General features: G+C 46.6%; 1 protein-coding gene across 3 annotated transcripts in view; it reads left to right on the top strand.

Moving 5' to 3' along the window:
• LOC119394558 (fasciclin-2) overlaps nucleotides 1-21621 on the top strand; it is a 365260-nt gene that overhangs the window by 303067 nt on the left and 40572 nt on the right. For 2 of the 3 annotated variants that reach the window (XR_007416144.1, XM_037661881.2), the window contains one exon: nucleotides 13996-14070. The exons of the other annotated variant lie outside the window; for it this stretch is intronic. Coding sequence is in view for 1 of the 2 variants with exons in the window: in XM_037661881.2 (XP_037517809.1) it covers nucleotides 13996-14070 (75 nt within the window). In the remaining variant the exon portion in view is untranslated. The remainder of the gene's footprint in view (nucleotides 1-13995; nucleotides 14071-21621) is intronic. 3 annotated transcript variants of the gene reach the window in all.

The following is a 21621-nucleotide window of genomic DNA, read 5'->3' as shown; positions in this document are numbered from 1 at the left end:
TTCCTATGGCTAAAATATAAAGGCGACTTTGGGCTTTTACCATGTTTTGTTGTCTACCAGGCTTTCTGCAAGTTTGGTACAACGATGCGAGTAAAAATTCATAACGTCAAAACTACTGGAGATATCTTAATGAAGATTTGTAAATAGTCGTTCAGTGCACTTCCCAATAAGCATGCCAAATTTCATTGTTCTACTACAAAAATAAAGAATTTCAGCTCCAATCCCCAGCTGCCCCCTTAAATGGTGGACGTCTTGTTACTCTGAAGACAATTAAAACAACACTCTGACCACGATTAAAAGCAAATAAAAGCTGGCATGTCCTTCAGTGTCTACAGAAAAAGCACCCACACGGATCGCTATTTGCATTTCAATTCCGTGAACCCGGTTTCCCACAAAAGGTCCGTGGTCACCTTGCTGATGAATCGCGCAAAGAGAGTTTGCGTAAAATCAGAGGACTTCACTGCTGACATGGAGCATGTGCATCGGGATCTTTCGCAAAGTGGCTACCCTGACTCGTTCGTGTACTCTGTGGAACGTCAGTTGGCACGGTTGCCACGTTCTGGAAACTCGCGCCTAAGAAAACGTGCTTCTATGCCATATATTCCTGGCATCAGCGAACACCTTGCGCATGTTCTACGCCCTTACGATGTGCAGGTAGCACACGTGCCAACAAACAAGTTGAGGCATTCCCTTGTGAGGGTAAAAGACAAGCTGCCAAAAGAAAAATTTCCTGGCGTTGTCTACAGCATCCCGTGCGCAGACAGTAGTGGAAGTTACATCGGCGAGACTGGTAATTTTCCACAAAGGCTGAAACAGCATATGTATGACGTAAAAAAGAAGAAGGTCTCATCAAATGCGCTGGCCGAGCACGCGGAAACGTCCGGACACAAAATAGACTGGGATAACGCAAGAATAACAGAAAGAGAAAAGAACTGGTCATCTCGGCTTCATCTCGAATCTATCACGGTCCAGACAACGGTGCACACACTCAATCGAAATGACGGAAACTTTCCGCACGCCTACACACGTTGCTTACGTCACATTTTATAACACACATAACCGGACCGCTCACACAGTCATTTTTCACTTGTGAACAAGGCTCCCGTACGGGGGCCGAAACGTCAGTGCTTTTATTTGCTTTTAATCGTGGTCAGAGTGTTATTTTAATTGTCTTCATGTCTGTTCCTGACCAGAAGGGTTTCCGTCCAACTATCGATTTCGTCTTGTTACTCTCTCGTTTATTGCTCCCCGGGAAGTGATTACACCCGTTTCGTGCAGGCGCTGATTTACACAAACGCTGCCGCTGCGTTGGGGACTCACTGAAACTACTCCTGTCTCGTTGGCGATAAGACAAAGGATTACTATAGGTTTCTCACTTGTTTTTGCTTTCCGGATGTGCACCCCACAATACAATTTTCTTCAGTGCGCTCACCTGCGCAGTTCGCTTGCGCTGTCGAAGTGCACACTGGTTGCTCCACTGCAAATCAGTTGATTCATTGGATGTCAGCCTGTCGGACATGGAGTTGCTTTCGAGTTAAGACTTGGATGTTGATAAACGAGTGACATCTCAAAAGCGTGCGCGGCGAGACCATGCTGACTGGATCAGAGGTGACTTTTTCTCCCTCAGTGTTTCCATTTGATGACATTTGCACATATTTTTGAACGTCTGTGAACATGTTTATTGCAGTGCATCATTTTTTAAGCTTGTTTTAGAATTTATCTTGCTCTTACTCGTGAATACACCATGTGTATGCAACACAAACGATTTTTTTGTCACTTTATGGTCACCAGAAAAGAATTGCAACAATTTTTTTTCTGAAATAAGTTCGTCTGGAGAATTTAAATCGGCAAGAAAAAAGTCTGCCCTGATGGGTCACATCTTGCGAGGAAATTCGACCATCAAAGGGGTAATCTTTGAATACGCTAATCGTTATTTAGGATTATCCATATATTGAACTATGTCGTGATCCTCTTCGAGTTTGATATATCTGGGATCAACTGTATTTCTAAGCACTTATAATTCTGCGACTGCTTGTGATAATGTGAACCACATTTTATCAGTCTTTGTAAAGCATGTCAAAGGCTTAAGGTTCACACATGAGCTACCACAAGACAAACATTTGGAGTTTTTAAGTGCAACAGATTCATGCTTGATGTACGGCCCCCATGCCCTTAAGAACCTCCTGCATCATGAGTCTGCTCGCTCAAAAACTGTGAAAAGATCTATCGTGACACTATGTCCTCGATCTGTGCTAACGAAGTCGTGCGAGTGGACTATGGACAACAGTTTCCAGTTACAGATTTTAAGGCTGGTTGCAATTAGCTTCCCTTTGGCAGTCTTGACCAGTGTTTCCGAATCTTTGCTCCAGAAGTTGAAAGGATGCAGCAGGCAGTCATAGGCCATGCAGAAAAAAGAGACCACTGGTTCTGCCTTACATTGCCCACAATTAGAAGAATGTTGCAAACAAGCATGATGGTCCACTGGTTTTCTCAGCACCTAAGAAGAAGCACACCAGGCCTGTTCTGCATTGTATGGCGGGTGTTGTTTACGAAATTTCCTTGAGCTGTGAAAATCGTACATAGTCCAGTTGTGCTGCTGCGTTAGTGAGCACCTGAGGGAGCGTGCACTATCGATTAAGAATGGTGTGGGTTCACATCTGTCGTTCCATTATGCTTCGTGTGGCTGCTCGCAACTGTTTGGAGACGTGTGTGATGGGAAGGAGAAAACAGGAAGTGCTTGAGGCGTACCATGCAATGAACAAGGCTGCCACCATTGCAGCGCGTGTATTTAAAAGATGCAAAGCTGTTTTCCGCCTTCTTCGCGTGAATCTATGTTTAAATACAAAGTGCTTACCACAGGAAAACACATGAATTCAGTTTTCGGCACCTTGGAAACACTTGGCTCCTTGGAAACAATCGCGCCACCTCACGTCCAATGCAATATGCAATATTAAATATTAGTTGCAATTTCGAACTTCAGATGGCAGCACAAGATTGAGAGCTGTCACGCGTGGGTCACCGGTGGGTCACGCAGCACACAGCAGAAAAAGATTTTTATTGAGTGCCTCGTGGGTCACCGGTGGGTCACAGCCTTTAACATCACAGAAGGGCGTGTGTATCCTCATGCAACAAAAATCATACCTCTGCATTCAAGTGTCATAACGTTATTGCATCCGCAAAGCAGAGAAATGCACATAACTTCGTAGCTGCATAGGTGGAGCACAGGCCGTGACCCACCGGTGACCCACGACGCAGTGAACGTGTTAAACTGAACCTGAATGGACCAAGGAAATCTTTTCCATTTAGCAGGAGTTCTTAATACTGAGAGATGAATAGGGGTGCAGTATTCAAGTACAAAACCAATAAAAAAAATCACGGTTTCACTGCAAGGGCAAAGCAGTGAATGTGATAGCAACAAATTACAATGTTATATGAAGTAAGGTTGGCCGCTAACTCTTTTTGATCCGATCTCGCATAACTCAACGAAACGCTTGTTTAAGGGGATACGGACACTCCAGGGACCAAAGGGGTTTTCGTGCTGCCAGTCCTCTAAATCTGAAGTAAGCTTTGAGAGCACAGCAAGTTTACGAGCAGTCTCCTAATGTCTGTCAAGATAGCGCGTGCACCGGCGCTTGCAACCGTGCCCTTATGAGCAAAGTTAGCAGTTGCTACTTGAGCTGCAAATAGCAATCGTTTGTAAACTTGTCTTGCTTCATGTGTGGCGTCAAGTTCATCAAGGCATCCTGAAAATCATTGAAGCTCTCCAAATAAGAAAACTCAAATATAGTGTGTTAATGCAGGCTTGTTGGTACATACTGAACTTGGAAAAAACAGCTTTAAGACGAGACATAGAAAGAAGCGACAAGACCACACACTAACTAACAACAAGTTTTATTTCGCCTTCGGAAAAACAAGGACAACAATTATATGAAGAAAAGCACTCTTAACTTCACATGCGCAAAGATTATTCAATGATCAAGATGCGCAGGCTCTTTCTTGAGCAGGTCTACGGAAGCCATGCTTACAGATGCACCATTCGCGTGTGAATCACGTGGTTGCGCAAATTGTGGTTACGTGCCCCGCTTTGACCAAGCTAGAGTTCTAAAAAGATGCAAGAATCAATGCATCAGAGAGATTTTTGAGGCCCACGTGATTCACATGCACTATGAGACGCATCCGTAAGCATGGCTTCTGTATTCATGCTCAAGAAAGAGCATGAGTATTTTGATCATTGAAAAATCTTTGCGCATGTGCACTTAGGAGTGGTTTTCTCAGTGATTCCACTCCTGTGCCAACTGCGCCAAAGTGCGCCAAATTCAATTTACTGCGCCATCCTGATAAAATCGACGAAAATTGCGCCAAACTGCGCCAGAGTCTCGGGTTTGGGGGTGTCTATTACCGGCAACCGCACCAGAGGCGCGTCAAAACTCGTGCAGCTTGATCTTAGGGCCGCCAAAGTCACAACCACGGACCAAGAATTAGTCCGCTGAGTAAACAGCGCTTGCGCGTGCATCCCGATCCATGACGCCATGATCGGTGCCGACGCAGCTTCCGTTGTGCAAGTCGGCTCGATGGCAAAATGCATCCTCCGCAGAAGCTCGTGATGCCTAGGACAATTGGTAGCATAAAAGTGAGGCGGCGATTCATCGGCGGACGTCGTCTGTTCCAGAAACGCTGCTGATAGCTCGTTTCATGAGTTGCATGGCACATAAATGAAGCAATGCTAAGTAATAACAACTACACGCGTGCCGCTAGAATGTCTGTCACTTCTGTTTCTGGACATCGCGGAATGAAACTAGGGAGAACTAGAGCAATGTCGAATTTTCCGGGCTTCATGTCCATGGAAGGGCACGTTAACAGTGGGAACGCGTTGTCACTTTTCATCAAATATACTTTATTCATGAATCTTCATCCAGAGGACCTTTTTCGTAATTTTCTTCCACCAGCACATCCTGGTTGGTAATCGCTTTTGCAGTAATGAAAGGCCCTGTCCTTCTGAGCTCGTGAGTGTTAGGACCCAATTCGAATATTTTGTTTGTTCTTTTTCTCAAATGTCATCTCATTAATAAAAGAATGCCTCCTGGTCGAAGCAGCCGCAAGTCTGTTTCAATTTGCGCAGGGGGCTGTCAGTAGCGGGCCCGTCGCTGACGGCGTCGGAAGGCCCACTGTGAAGCGGCTACTCTATGTTATACGTCCGCGCCTCGCTTTCCAGGGTCAGTAACTGATGGTTAAAAAAAATTAGTTTCCTTAAATGCGAAGCAGTGAATGCGATCGCAACAAATTGCATTGTTATACATAGCAAGGCTAGCAGGTAACTCTTTTGAATCCGATCTCGCGTAACTCAACAGAACGCAGATTCAAGAGAATACGGCCGCTTCGGAGGCCGAAGTGGTTGTCGTGCTTTCAGTTCTCTATACGTGAAGTAAGCGTTGCGAGCACAACAAGTTTACGACCAGTCTCCTCATGCCTGTCGAGATAGCACGCGCGCCAGCGACCGCGCCCTTTGAGCGACGCAGCAACCCCTCCCACCTCCACTCCCGTCACTTTATGCTTCATGATGGTGAAGCGCTAAAAGAAACGGAGCCTTACGAAGAACACAGGACTTCATGCTCCTTACGAAAGACGGGCGGGTCGTTTCCTCTCTGCTTGATGAGCACTCGACGGCAGGCCTCGCGCGCAGGGTGATGTTATCGCATGCGCCCTTCGTGCGACGGAGACGGTCGGCGCGTTTCATCTCCGCTTCAGCCGCATTCATCGCCAGCTGTAACTCGTATGTAAAACATACGATGCGCGGAGAGATGTTATCATGGGCGGGGTGGTGTTATCAGTTTGAACTTTATACTGAAAATGACGGCCTCGGCGACTCCAATAACCCGTCGAGAGTGTACATATAAATGCTTTCGCAATAAAAATAAAAATTAATTATGGCACCTTCGCACTAGTGGTGCCAAGCCTGAAGCAAGAGTTGAGCTGGGTGGTCATCCTTGTTTCTTTTTATTTTTTCTTTATTTCTTCTATTTCTTTCTCTCTGTTCCTTGTATCTCTTTTTGTATTGGTTTCTTTCTATTTTTTTCTTTCGCACTCTTTCTATCTTTCTTTCTCTTGCCTTTCCCTCTCTATCGATTTATTGCTTCTTTCTTTCTCTGTCTGCTTCTTTCTTTCATTCAATCTTGCTCTTTGTTTTTTCTATCTCTTTTTCGTTTTCTTCTCTCTTTGTCCTTTTCGGCCTTCTTATCTTTTTATGTCTTTATTTTCTTTATTTACCTCTATTTTTTCTCTTTCTTTCTATTGCTATCTTTCTTTTTTTCCCTCTCTTTCTTTCTGTCTCTCTCTTTTCACGTGTTTCACGTGCTCCACTTCACCGAGTAGTTTTCGTTTAATGCTCGTACCTGCTGTACGGCTGTACTCGGCAGTGGGGCTTGACCCAATGCCGGTCGCGCATACCCACCTGTGGAGTTTTGCACGACGGAGCACAAGTTGCTGGTAGCTTAAACAGCTTCACTGTCAAAAAATGAGGAGCCATTCCGCTCGGTAAGCTGGACGACCAGCGAAGCTTTTAGTGCCCGGCACATATGTGACATGGTGGACGCCAGTTTGGTATGCAAAGCCAGGTTTTTAACGGCCGGGCTGTTAACGCTCAATATGCATTATTTTTAGCACTTCTCTCTCGAGGGTGCTAGGGAATGTCCTAGCCGTATACAGCTTCGATGTTAAAGGAAAACGAAGTTTGTTATATCATGTAGTCCCCTATTGAATGCACCTTCGGACACTTTCACGGATGCTCGGCTTAAAGGGCCACTAAAGGCAAATAACAATTTATGTCACAGTGAAAGCTCAATGTATGACAACTTCTAAAACGGCAATATATCAACAGCAGTGCCCGACTTACCGAGAAATTAAGCTAAATGTATCACATGATGAGCGCCACGAGTGGGACATTTTCCAAGTGATCCCGATGACCTATGAGAGTTTGCCTACAATAAATCACTAGTAATCAAACTAGCAGCCATAAAAAAAGAACCTTCCGTGCATCAAAAGACGAAATAAAATCCTGTTTGTCCGTTTCCGTTTGATTCATGGAAAAAAGAACCTCTGTGGCGTTGCCATGGGGAACAGCGCGCGTGGTTCAAAGGTTCCGTTTTCGCCGAACTGCGCTTCGCCCGGCGCCCTGCTTCGCTCACGCGGTCGCGTCTCAGTGGTAGTTTCGGGATCGCGTACTGCCGCGTGTGTTTTGCGCGCTCGTGAAAGTCGCTCTGACAGAAAGTTCGACAAAATGCCGCATGCAACGACGCCGACATCAGCAGCATACCGCGTTCATCGGGGCTCAAGTCGCTGAATTGGAGCTCAGCGTCGCGAGCCAATGTCTCGTTGTCAACGGCGACTGCTGCAAGCTTCGATGGCTTCGACGGCCGTTGTTGCTGCTGTAGGTCCCGCTACTTTCGCTCTGCTGCTACTAGTGTCGGCGGCCGCGCAGTAAAGGCGGACAACGTTGGGCACGGCAGCAGTGCCGTATGAAAGTCGGATTTCAGGCGGGTGATTTGAAGTGCGCTAACGCGATGCGGACCACTAAAACGTGATTTTATTTCAAAATAAGCACTTCCTTGGCATAAAAGTAGCACTACGAGGTTTCTGGACCGCTATTTCAGCAATCAACGTCGACTTAATATTTGCCTTTAGTGTCCCTTTAAAGCAGTTCTCCATCTTCCAGGCAACACAGCGCAGGCGCAAGCGATAGTCTGGAAGCATTGCGAGGATGCTCTTGCTACAGCACAGACAGGGCCCCAGAAAAAGGGAAGGGACTGTCGAAAGACGCCGTTGGCTTTCTGAGCCCAGCTAAGTGTTGTCATGTTGCGCCCAGCGATGCAATCGATCGAGGAGAAAAATAAACATGCCTTTGCCTTTGAGTTGCTTTAAGGAAATGCATTGGCGATTGTGTGAATCTTTAGCATTGAGGCACTGTTGTATGTCGCGTTCGTGGCGTTTGTCTACCAGTTCTGCTGATAATTACGTAGATGTATTTAGAGTGTTATTTCATAAAGTACAGCTTTGAATATCCAGTAGTTTGTTTATTTGCTAGTTCTGAAAAAAGAAATCGGTGAATAGGTCATTCGAGAGCACTTAAGTGCATTGGGCCATTGTTTTTGCATTATCGAGTAAAATATGGAGTGCTCCTGAGTGGATTTTCTCCATGAGATTTGCAATGAATCGAAATATTTCTAGCTCTTCATAAGAGCCCTATAATAATTATCCAAGTGCTTGAATATAAATGCAACATGCTTCTCCAGTGTACTCCAGGATGTGAAATTAGCTGCTCCACCATGCTCCAAGATGCAAAATTAGCTGCTCCAAAGTGCTCCAAGATGAAACATTTTGCTGCTCCAAAGTGCTCCAAAATGAAAATTTTGCTGCTCCAAAAATTGCTCCAAATCAGAAGTCCTCGGTAGCATCACTGTTTTCTTCATATCACTTTGCTCTTGTTTTTCCGAGGGTATATATTCCGCTACGGCGAATTACAGTCGAGCCCGACTATATCGAACCCGTTTATATCAAATTATCCCGTATATCGAACAATTTCTAAACACGGTATATTTACATTGAGAATATATAGCAAAAGTTACTGTTACATCGAACGAAAATAGCAACGACAACCGATATATCAAACTCCATGTGCCTCAAAAGTGCCCCAGCAAGTTGGCTTTCCCTCGCGGTGGCGGGGAAAACTGCCGGCGCCACCCTAGAAAAAGTGGTTTAGACCCGGCTGTGCACAGGCGAACACCCCCCTGCAAAAAATGATCCTGGCCTGCTTGCAACGCTTACAGCCAATCAGAGGCCGTCGTGCTTTCTCCGAGGCGCGGAGGCGGTACAAGTGAGCGCCATTTTTCCTTTATGCTTGCGTGCCTGCTGCTGCCTCTTTTCCTCGAGTCCTCATTCAGCGTGGTCCGTGCTGGTGGTGTTGCCTGTTAGCGCTCTGTGAACTTTCTTGGCGCGCTGTCGTCATGGCTTCTGCAAAGAGGCAGACTTTGCCGTTCGCCGCGAAACTCGAAATCGTAAATCGAGACGAGCGCGGTGAGAAGTCTGACGTCGCCGCCACGTACGGATCGACATTCGACGAGTTCGTCAGTGCGGACGATGATGTCGCCATCATGGGCCAGCTACAAGATGAGGACTACGTTGAAGACATCGTGCCGACCACGAGCCAAAGCGACAGCAATAAGGAAATTGACGATGGCCCGTTGCCTACATCCTCCGAAGTGATTAGTGCACTTGCGTTGGTCCGGCGCTATTGCGTGAATATGGAAGGCTGCTCCGACTCGTTAGACAACGTGGAGGCGTGTGTGCTGTCGCAGGCAGCGAAGTCGTTGAAACAGAAGAAAATCCAGGACTATTTTGTTCCAGAGTAGGGAGTACTTTTCTTATAGGTATGTGCCTTTGTGTCATCAAATTCTATAGCGGGCCTATATCGAATTATGCCATATATCGAACTAATAAACTTTTTTGGCGAGTTCAATATACCCGGGTTCGACTGTAAAAGTGGTTAGTCAGCGCGTGGTCTTGTCGCTTCTTTCTATGTCCCGTCCTAGCGCTGTTTTTCCGAAGTTCAAGAAAATTCAGCACCTTCCATTGCGCCACAACAGCGGTGAATGACGCTAAATGCCAATGCAAGCTCTGGAGCACAGTAAGAGGTTGTTTATCGGCGTACCGCTTGGGTTCACTTCCGCAGAACCGGCAATGTCAGCCGTGATCTCGGCAACGATGCAGTCAGAAACAGCTACATCATCATCTGCATTGACAAAGTCGCTTGATGTACCTCCGTCCAAGATACGCCCGGAAATGCTAATAAGTAGCAAAATTCATTGAGGCACTATACGCCGATGTCAGCAGTCTTGACGCACTGTAAAGCGGTATTCACACGGGGGCCAAATCCTCGGGGGATATAGGTGGAGCCTAGTGACGTCAGCTCACGAGGAAAATTCCCCCGAAACGTCCCCCATTCACACGGATGAGGTGAACGAAGGGGGAGACCTATGTTACCAGACTACTCTTGTGGCTTGTACCATCCGTTTCACAAGCTGCTGATGACCAGCTGCAGACTGGACACCCACTGCCACTCTCTGCAGGAGCAAGTACAAAAATGTGGCCAAACAAGAGCCCGAAATTCCGCTATATCCCCCACCACCGGGGGATCGTTTGTGCTGTTGGGGAAAAGGTCCTTGTGTCCTGAGGAGTCGCGGGAGTGTCATGCCCACTCACTAATCCGTGACGTCGCGGTCACGATCTGCAACCCCCCTGTGTCCCCCGCAAATTTCTCCCTCGTGTGAATACCCCTTAAGGAGCGGGGTTCGGCGGGTCTCATAAGGTAGCTGGCTCCCAGCGTCCGTCTGCTTAGCTGATGTTTCCCAGTGAGGAGGCGCATTTTTGCAGAAAAGAACATAGGTTTATTTACATGATTACAAGTGAGAGAGATATCAAGAGAGCTTTTTACAAAAAGTCTTTGGCCTATAAAGCCCTCAGTCTGCCAACACTGAGGGCCTTGAAACCGGTGTACGCAGCTCCCACCAATCCTGTGACTTGCCGTCCGGGCTCCAGAAAGGAGGCAGTGAGTCACACAATACACTCTCCAAGAAGTCCAATTGGGGAACACCAGTGCACCACACAATTCACGCACCACGCCCCGACAACTCGAATGTCAGCGAGGAGGTCGAGTCCGAAGGAGGGGTGGGGGTCAAAGATCGATGACCTCTGCTTCCGCTGCCGGGAACACTTGCAAGAGCTGATGTGGAAGCCTCACCTGGTTCGAAGGGAGCATCAACAGCGGCTTTTTCCCACGCTGACAAACACCACACAAGAAAGGAGAAGTGTAGAATTCGGAGGCAGGGAGACTCCAGCACGTGCAGACCTTCATGTCTGCGCTCGTGTAAAAGAATGCTGGGGTTTGGTGAGAATCCCTTCAGAGGTGCCATCTCACGCTGAAAACACCGAGCCAAAAAGGGGTCTCCGAATTCCAACGTCGTTTTGCTGGGAATCCATCCACGGCGACATGCCCGGCTTGCTCAGCATGAGCCCCCTTCAGGAAGACACGGAGTTCCCTGCCTAAGCGTCGATACAGGGAGGGAGACAGCATTCCGGCAAACAGGTGCTCGCACAATGGCATCTGCCTTGATGAATTCTAAGGCCAGACGCATCAGCACCCAAAGTCGTTACCTGGCACCAAAGCTCACAAGGAAACAGTTCACAATGGTGCTTTGATTCGCGTCATTCCAAGCACCAGTCGTTTTTATCACTACGAGCGGGTCAATATTTAGTTCAACTCAGGATATATCAGTCCGCAGCATTGCAAGAGACAACGCTGCACCGGCTGCGCACAAACAACAAAAAAAACAAGTCCTCACCGTCGACATCTTGACGGTGGTAATGGCACTTGTGGCTTTGCAGCAGGCCGCTGCTGCTGTTGCGAGGAAAGCAACAAAAAGCATAGTCTCAGAGATCTGTATTTGTTGACCAAAAGTTTGTCACTAGGCTCCGGATCTCGAAGGTGACGCTTTTCGTGCATGAACAAAGAATATACAAGGAAAGAAATGCGAACATTGCAATGAAGCTGCCGAGTCACTTCGTATTCATCTCATTTTGGTGGCCTTGGCAATCGGCTTCTTTAAAAAACATTATGGCCACGCGCTACAACCTACAGATCGCGCAACCAACCAGAGCAACTCAATGCAATGACACCAGTTTTTCACCACCTGAGCGCAGAAGAGGGATCGGTACTTGTTAGGACGCAGCCGAAAAATGATCAATATTTGTTAGAAAAAATGCACTTTCAGGGCTTTGGCGCAGCACAGCGTTCATTATGTCTGATGTTTTGCTGTGTGGAAATTCAATGTATGTGTGCGCCAGCCTCATACTTTTAGCATCGACATAGTATTTGCAGATGACCGAGGACAGATAGAGTACACAACACAGCTGCTGTCTTCGTCCTCGTTCATTTTGCGTCGTGCAAATAGGTTGATGCTAAATCACCAACTAACCCAAGCAACCGTTCTCTCATGCTTTTGCGGAATATGTCCTAGGGGATTTCCCAACTGCTTGCTACAGTAAAACCCCGTTAATTCGGACTTCACGGGACCAGGGACCAGAGAGAATGTCCGAATTAACCGAGGGTTCGAATTATCGCGAGTACGATCAAAACACTAGAAAAATGTTTCCGCCACCACCAGACTTTTATTTCTTAAAGAAGTCGGTGATCGCGGTTTGCTTCGCGGAGGCAACGTGCAAGGAAATCACAATTTTGCTTGAAGGTCCGCGCACACTGTGCCGCAAAGCGGCGGTCTAGCTGACGCAGCCAGGTCATCCAAGCCTTTCTATTAAAGCGGTAGTCGACAGGCAGCTGCTTAATGTTCTTAAAACATCTTGGCTTCGCAGCCTTTCCTATCACCAGCAGCGGCAACTACTCTGTGCCGGTCATGCTCGTAGCCAGAAGAACCGTCACCCGCTCTTTTCTCCGTTTCCCGCCGACGCACGGGTCCCCCTTAAACACGATCGTCTTGTCAGGCGCTGTCTTGTCAGTGTTGAAAATGTTGCACGGCTCGTACGTAGAAAGGAGTGCGGAAAGTCCGGAACGCCAGGCCTGCACAACGCTTCACCGCGCACGTTGCGGAACACCAGGGGTGCTATCGCGGAACGATGCCTTATGCCATATTCTATGCTATTCTTATCATCCACCACTCATGGCTGGCTGATCGCGTTGATACAGTGGCTAGTACGGTCCGATATTCTAGGGACCGTAACTGTAGCGTTGATAACGCGGACGGACCGTCGCCATGTTGCCTGTTGCTGATGACAGTAGCGATGCACTGCCTTTCATTGTGTATGTGCCTCCGAGATGCAAAGCTCGTTTTAAATCTCGGAGGCCATAATCCGATCTCGTTACCTCGTTTTAAATCTCGGAGGCCATGATCCGATCTCGAAATTGTCCAGATGTGCCGTCGATTTCGGCTGCGAATCCGAATTATATCCGAACCGCGGCCGTGGCGGTATCCGCTGCTGCTTCCCCATCTCGACCCGACCTCGGTCGGGAGTATAGTGTTCTAGAATATTGTATAGTGTTCTAGAACACTTTATCGGGAGTTCGAATTAACCGAAGCGCGGTCGAATCTGTCCGAATTAATGAGAGTTCTCAGCCATAGAACAATGCACATTTTGGCCGGGACCAGACGCCGCGTCCGAATTAACCGAAATTCCGAATTAACGGGGGTCGAATTAACGAGATTTTACTGTATAGTCAATAATTCAATATATCCGGGATCAACTGTAGTTCAGTCTCTCATTCTATCCTCTCGCTTTCTCAGTTTGTGCCACAAATCTTTCGTTAAGTTATTTGACAACTGTTGAACTGCCAGTGAAGTGACTGCATTACATGTGGGCCTCAGCTACGTAGTTCACCTGTATCTATTGCTTAGCATAGCTTGTGGTCATTGCTATGCCAAACAAGAGCACGCGACTACAATATGCCTGCTTGCACTTGACAATTACTCTTCAAGTGTGCATACTGTTCTTTATTGGTGCTAGTATTAACAAAGCATTCAGCAGCTACCGACATAAATGTTGTTTCGGTCTTGTCTCCTTAATCGCCTGTACAAAGGAATGGTCAGAAAGATTTCAATGGTAAGTAGAATTCCTGTTAACAAGCAAAAGCTCAACATCGGTGGCTGTTTTTATGTTTCTGTTGGGGTGTTGTTCTTTAACTTTGCTTTTTTTCTGGTGATTACACAAAAGAAGTGACCTTGCAGAGCATGCGGCTGTAGTATTGCTGGTAGATGCTTTGTGCTCATGCAGTCTTTTTTTTTTTTGACCTTGTGCTTGGTGAGCATGTGTGTGCAGCTGTGTGTTGGCTGGCAGTTATTTGTTTGGAACTGACATTCGATTTCCTTTTTTTCTCTTGGCAATGCCACTTTTTCTGTCTCTCCTCCTTGTTTCCCTTTTCTTTTTTGAAATAATTAGCAAGGAATTGTTGAGCACACCTGATGAGAAGATGAAAGATGCCGCTGAAGACACGCCCATGATTGACACCAAAGGGTAGGCACCACCTCTACCAGGCTGGCTATACTATATGTATCCTACACATTTTTTTGTAATCCTCATGATATCTTGCCTTTGGCTTGCTTCGGGTACTTTTGAATAAGGACAGGCAGTGTTTCAGCTTCTCGGCTAATACACCACTCATTGCTTGTCATATCACTGTCAGCTTAGGAGTCACTTTATTACACGACAGCAGTCTGTATGCCAGTTTGCACAACTTTATCCTAAGCTTGAATGAAGCAAGGTTTCCGATAACACAGCTTCGTTGTAATGAGGTGTGTTGATATTTTATTTATGTTGGTATGTCATATTCTCAGGGCTAAAATAAACTTCCTTCTGGATTAGCTTTGATGCTGAGCACCATGAGGCTGTACAATGGTTGCTTGTGATTTACTGACAAGCCTAGTTGCAAGCATTGCTAGTTGTCGAACCCATAGGCATCGTTCGCTGTGGCTAAATGATAGGCATTTGACATAAAGATTTTCCTCATCATGACTGTTGATTATATTTTGCTGCAAGAAAATAGAACTGCAAAAAAATAGAAGGGCTTAAAATGAATGTCGCATTTCCTTTTTTTGTCTATGCACCTGAAGCAAGCTGAAGCATTTTTGTACAGCGCATTGGATATGGCTTTCACTGTATGTGCATGAAAGCTGCATGTGCCAGAGCTTAGAAGACATGGCTCTTTGTGTGTTGCCTCATTCCCTGCAATCAACCTGCCAATCTGTGCTTTTTTTATTTCTGCAATGTATCCCTCAGTGAGGTCACCTGGTGCACTCTTGGAATTTTTCTTGTGTTAAGTTGCTCAATAACTGTGTTACACTTTTCAGTGGTGAAGAATGGAGTTGATATATATTATATGTTCAGGGTTTTGGGCATTTATGCTCCATCTCAGAAGTTCTCTTCCGCACTATGAAGGCTACAGGGCCCCTTAGCCAATAGGAAGGGCGATTAGACCCTCCACATGTACTCATCTGCATCGCGTCGACTGCTCATCGTCTCCCTGGCGTCTGCTCGCACGCATAGGGCAAGTAATGCAAACAGACAGCATTGCCGAAAAAAGAAATGGCTGCACCCATCGCAGCTGGTGCCGTCCGCTTCGAATTTATCAAGTCGTCATCGTGTGCTGTCTGACCCATAAGTTACAAACTGACATTTGTATTTACTTTACTGTGTTGTCACTTGAACAGCAATGTATTCGTGACTATGTTGCACTAAGAACCATTATCAAATTCTCGGCCCGTTAGGCTTAGCGGGCATGGCTAAACAAACAGCTGATCTCGCAAGTAACGACAATATGTACCTGATACTTTGTCCTCAGCGTGAGATGGCACAAAGCGAGGGCTCATTTCACCATTTTTTTGTTGCTGCCAGCGTAGCGGGCAAATAGCAAGCGCATGTTCGGATCGAAGCGGGCGTCACGTCTGCATCGGTGCTGCCGTGTTGATTGGTAACCACAGTTACCGGCGGTTACTGACACAGCAATTAAAGGTACACGGCATCAGTCGGAAGACTGTATCATGCATCAATGACGTGTCTAACAAGCGCCAATGTCTCAACCCTGCCAAGTGTAATATCCGGAACTATGTTTTGCTGCGCAAGCGTGTGGCTTGCTTGCAACCCATAGCCTTGGCAGTGCTGAACAGTGGTAGTGAGAGGAGTACAGGTCCCGCTTTAGACAAGGTGCTCAAACCAAAGGGAGACATATCGCAGGGATGTGCTGTAGGCAAGTTCAAACAGGCTGGGCCCAATACCCCTGTCACACAAGCTAATTTAGTGTCACTTTGGCAATGTGCTGCTACATGAGAAAGAAGTATCCTTTGGGATTGATTGCAATGGGTGAACTGGTGGGCACAGCACATACACTTATTTTACGCAACGTGTACAGTCAAACCTCGGCCACACATCGACCCACATTTTACAACAAAACCACATAGGATTGATGTATTTAAAACATGGATTATATGACTTAGTTTTACCCCAACCCTGCCTCGTACAATACCTCACTGGTACTGCCTAGGGAAAAAACTTACTAGTTTACTCAAAACTAACATGCACCCAATCTCCATGGGTTCAGGGCAAAAGGGCACTTGAATGTATTGATACAATATTTTTAATATAAAACTGATGTTGACGGTCGCAAAGAGAGAGAGACAAGTACAACCTGCCTTTGTAAAATGGAAAACTTGCTCGTTTAGCCGTTCCTTTTGTGTTTTGCTCATCACTTCAGTACAGCAGAATCTCGGTGATAGGAAGGCGGCTGATATAAATTTGAAAGATTCCCCAGCCAAATGCTATTGTGTCCAATGGGCCAATTTCAGATGATCCGAACGCTCCCCGGCATCGCAGTGGGTGATAAGAAATTGGGTACCAACACCATCGAGCGACAGTCGACAGAAGCATGATCCAGAAGCTTTAAAAGTACGCGGGCAGTGAGCGCATGCACAGTCAGAACTGTGGTTATCGTTTTCCACAACCACTGTGGACGAAGCCGCGGTCGCCATTGACACGATCATGTATGGTGACGACAAAACTCCGGAAGTACACGCGCATACAACGCTCACCAAGTCAAAGTGATGCTGCCTGCCACAACCCCCGAGGACAAAACTGTGGTAGGCGCAATCGTAGGTAGCAACAACATAGTTTTGAAGGCACTTGCGCGGCCAGCGCACACTGATTTAAAACGGAACGACATTGTTTGCCACAGCCACTGCACATGGAACTGCGGTCGCTCTCGGCGCAATCATCGATAGTGACTGCGCACCTCCAAAGATGCGCGGCTAATGCAACGGTAGATTAAAGGCAGTAAAGTTGTAAAAAGGCACACATCATTTCAGCATTCCTGTCGCTTGCTTATGACTATGGGTGGAGCAGAGATATCTAAAGACACTTATTGTGATGTTCTGACAAAGCGTAACACTCATTCACAGGAAGCTCTATCTGTCTGTCCAAGTACCCCGTTTGCGCTATACAATTCGTCATGACATACCATCTAGCCCAAGCCAATACCCTTCTATTGGGAAGCTTGAAAAGGTAAATTAGCAGGCATACAAAAAGCCAAAGCAATAATGTGCTAGATCATGTCACTGATCTTAAGCAGTAGCCTACTGCTATGTAACTGCAATTTTTTGTTTAATTAGATTTTTTTTAATTTTTGATAAGTGTGATGTATTTTCGTGTTTTTTTTTTTCAAATGTTTGAGGATGAACCTAATTTACAAAACCTTTTTTCAATAATTTGAAATGTTTGTTACACAGGCTAGGTGGGTTGGGGTTATGTGAAAAGGTAGTGTAGTTCATAATCGGCGATAATCTGTTAAAATAAACTATCTCCAAAGGCTGTTTCAGTGTTAGGTGTATTCTAAGCCAATTAAATATGTATTTTGCCCCCCCCCCCCCCCCCCAATTGCTAAAAATTTTTTTTCAAGCTCCTAGGACAACATGTCAAATGCCGCTAACTGCTCCAAATCAAGGTTCTTCTGCTCCGAAATCAAAATTTCGCTGTTCCAAAAACTGCTTGCAATTCAGTTTCAGCCGTCTCATCCCTGGGTTAACTATGAAGAAGTCAACGTTGAGATTTACTGTTTACCGTGAGGTTTCCCTGTTGCTAGGAGTTATGTTGCAAGGCGAATGGGGAAGTGGTTTTGCATTCTTGGCTGCATGAACTTCAGCCCTTACAGCCATACATTCAGCTTAAGTCAGTGATGATTGGTTCAGCCGCCGTGCTTGTGGGATTGCTGCTAGGAGACCTTAACTGAAACGTTAGGATTATACAAACTGCCTTTCAAGTTCTCTTTTCACCAGACATTTGGAATCAACCATTTTTCATTTTATACTGTGCGCACACAAAAAGCAAGGAGTAGTGAAATGGTGCACCGTCAATGTTGATGCATTAATGTCCTCAAGAGCGGCAAGCCATGCTCGCTGGCGCTTCTCTAAATGAAGCGCGATTTCATGTTTCAATGTATTGACACATGCATTTGAATGTGTTGTTGTGCTGACTCGTTGCTTTAAGGGGGATATGCTACTAAGAAAACTTAGTTGTTTTTTTTTTTAGAATTAGATTCTTTTTTTTTTGCTTGTTTTGTCAAATTCAGTTTGTCTACTTTCATGACAATAAAAATCAAGGTTGCATGTAAGCAAGGTGTGTGTTAAAATCGCATTCCAAGAGCAGAAAGTGGCTGCTGTTCAAAACTGGAAACTGCGCATTGTCTACAGTTTTGCTGCTAACACCACATAGCCGCTTGCTATTCCAGTTCACATGAGGTGTTGACCAAAGTCACATTCTCAAAAAAAAGGTCCGTTTCACCGCAAGGGCAAAGCGCCGAATGCGATAGCAACACGTTGGAATGTCATACGAAGAAAGGCTAGCAGCTCGCTCCTTTAGCCAACTGCAGCGAGTGAATTGACCTTCGTGTGGTTCAACGCACACTTTGCAACGAGAGCACAACACGTACAAAGCTCCCCCCTCTAGAGATAAGCACAGGCCCTGTAAGTCTAAAGCACAAAGCCAAAGGAACGCAGCCCCTCTCCAGCTCCCCCATCCATGCGCTGCGACAAGAGACGGGCAACACCATTTAAAGCGTGCCCTTTGGCCTTGTACCCCTGTACCCCTCGCAGAGACGAAGTGGAAGCATGGATAAAGGAGACAAAAATATATGCGGTTGAACTTCCACTTATTAAAATATATCTGCTATAAATCATCATCCGGCAACAGTTCTGGCTAAAGGGGTAAACCGCACTCACCACGAGCGTTGTGGACATTACCGTTATTGCGAGTGATGTGATAGCTGCGCCAATTGCGCCGAACTGCTCCAAGACGTGAAACCTGCTACATCCTGCTATATCTCCGCTGTTCTGCGCCAAAGCTGCACCAAATTGCTATAAGTGCACTAGTGTAAAAACGTATGCAGCGTGCCGGCAAAACACGCCACTCCAAAGCTGTCGCGCGGCAAAATTTTCGTGCTGCAAGAGGAATGGGTTCGTGCATCATTTTTCGCGGCACGTCGCCCGGCGCTTTCTGGGGTACCTGACCGGACGCAGATTCATGGGAAGGCTCGTTAAGCACTGCTTTGGCTTGCTCAGGCTTTGGGGGCCGAGAGAATCCTCTCCAGACTGTAGCAAATTGGCGTGACCCCCCAAAAATGCACCTTGGAAGGAGTGGCTCGCCGCGAGCTGGTGTGACCACACCGCCGCAGCAGCATAGAAATAAAATTTCAGTTGTTAGTACAGCGACGTCCTTGTCTGTCTTGTTTAATTTTGCCTATTTGTTTAAGTTCCGCTGCTCGAACCAGTGTTACACTCCTGTCACACGGACAACCATGGTTAAGCTGACTGCGGTTATGGCTAACCTCGGTTAGGGGTAGCTACATAGGAGACATAACAGCAGTTAGTCTCCTAACCGCACTTATTCCAAACCGAGAAGCTGGTAAGATGGCGGACAAGCTTCGCACCAGCCGTGAACTGGCGCAGTTAATTGGCAGCTTCGTGTTGGTTTGAGGATTTTCATGGAACGCGACTCGAGTAGGGGAGCAAAACCCCTGGAAAACTAGGTTCGCCGTGGAACGGCTAGCGACAAAGACTATTCCGCCCTCGGCGGGATCTATCGCTACACGTTTCTTGAGGGGAATTTCTTTTCGCATTGTTCGTGCATGTGTCGCAGTCTCAGAGCCTCGGGTTGTTCCAAGTTCAATGTCGACATCCTGAACAAGATGGACGAAGATGGTGTCGCCAAGGCAGCGATGGCAGTGGATTTTGCATTGTCCACAGTCACAGTGGACAGCATGGTTTTGCTGCGATAAAGCGACATGCTACAAGTATGAGGCACGTTAAGGCTACGAAGTAGCACCGGAATTCAGCAGGTGTACTGAAAACTCCAAAGACCTGCATGTCAGACGTATTTGAGCTTCTCGCAGTGTCCAGCTACGCTCTCAGGCGACCGCGTGGTTCGTGCAGAGACTCTCTTCGTTCTGGGAATTACTCTCAATTTAATTCCTTTCTCTTGGGGAGATGCAGCCACATCTTTATTTCCGTGGATGTTCACGGACTCCGAAATCGTAAACAGTTTTCCTGCAAACGGAAGAAAGCCTCCTACATAATGCATATCTAACATGTCTCCCGGATTTTGACCATTTCTTACGTTTGTACGGTTGGCGGGAAAATCTCCTGGAAATCGAAATTTCTGTGCGTGATCTAGCCACATTGACAAAATTGCAACCCAATCCGATCCAGGCATTTTGCGAACCCATAGTAAACCAGTTAAGGAGGGGTCGATGTAAACGTAACCGGCTGATACGAATTCGTGAAATTCCCCACCCGAATTCCACTGTGTTGAATGGGCCGAAATTCGGATGGTCCGAACACTTTTGCGCGTCGTGGCGGGTGATACGAACTTTGGTACTGAATCCGTCGAGCGACGGCCGAGAGCAGAATGCTGGAAGCTTCGGAAGTACGTGCGCGGCCAGAGCGTACGCTGTGAGAACTGTGGTTATCGTTTGCTACAACCGCTGTGGACGAAACCGCGGTCGCTCTTGACACGATCATGTATGGCGACGACGATGCTGACAGAACTCCGAAAGTGCACGCACATTCAACGCTCACACAGTCACAGCGACGCTGCTTTCTGAAAACACCGCGGACAAAACCACGGCAGATGCGATCATAGATAGCAACAAACGACGTAGTTTTGAAGGCACGTGCGCGGCCAGCGCACGCGGATTGAAAACGGAACTACCGTTTGCAAGCACGGTCGCTGTCAACGCAATCGTCGATAGCGACTACGAGCTCCGAAGGTATGCGGCTAACACAGCGGTAGATTCAAGGCAATATAGTCGTAAAAAAAGGTACGAAGCTTTCGGTGTTCGTGTCGATCTTCGCTTGTCACTATGGTGGAGCGGACTTTGGCACTTAGTTTTCAATTGGCCTCAAGCGAAGCTTTGACGCGCGCTTTCGCGGCAGCCAGCTGCGCCGTCCCTTATAGGTCCGTTCACGTGTGTCCCAGAAAGGCGTACACGAGTTCTTTTGATGGAAATAAATGTTTTGTGCGTATATCGTGGTTTGAAAAGATTTTGTTAGTTTTTTTGATGATAAGAAATTTCGGGCATCGGAATATTGTTGCTCCCCCTTCAGATTCGTATCACTGAAATTCTACTTTACTTGGGAAACACTACCTGCGTTGTTAGTTCGGCCACTCTAAGCCATTGTAAGACTGCAACGCCGATGTTTATGCTTATGGGGTTGTTTGGTGATCCAGTGGTGTTATGCAAACGCCCATTATTGGACAGAACACTTCATTTCAAAAGAGTTTTTCCTTATTTGACTGTTTTGCTTCACACGGCCTATTTTCCCACTTGGCAGTGAGCTTTTAGCTGCTCCAAAAGCTGTTTTCCCTGCTCCAAAACGCGTTCTTGGCTGCTCCAAAAGCCCTTTTTCCTGCTCCAAAACGCACTTTTTGTTGCTCCAAAACAGCTTCAGTCAATCACATCACTGTATTGCGGCAAAATAACTTATGGCTACAAAGATCTCGTGAACGTGATAACCAATGTTGAAG

The sequence above is a fragment of the Rhipicephalus sanguineus genome, chromosome 5, assembly GCF_013339695.2.
Source record: "Rhipicephalus sanguineus isolate Rsan-2018 chromosome 5, BIME_Rsan_1.4, whole genome shotgun sequence".
Classification (NCBI taxonomy): domain Eukaryota; kingdom Metazoa; phylum Arthropoda; class Arachnida; order Ixodida; family Ixodidae; genus Rhipicephalus; species Rhipicephalus sanguineus.
This window is presented reverse-complemented; position numbering and strand designations above follow the sequence as displayed.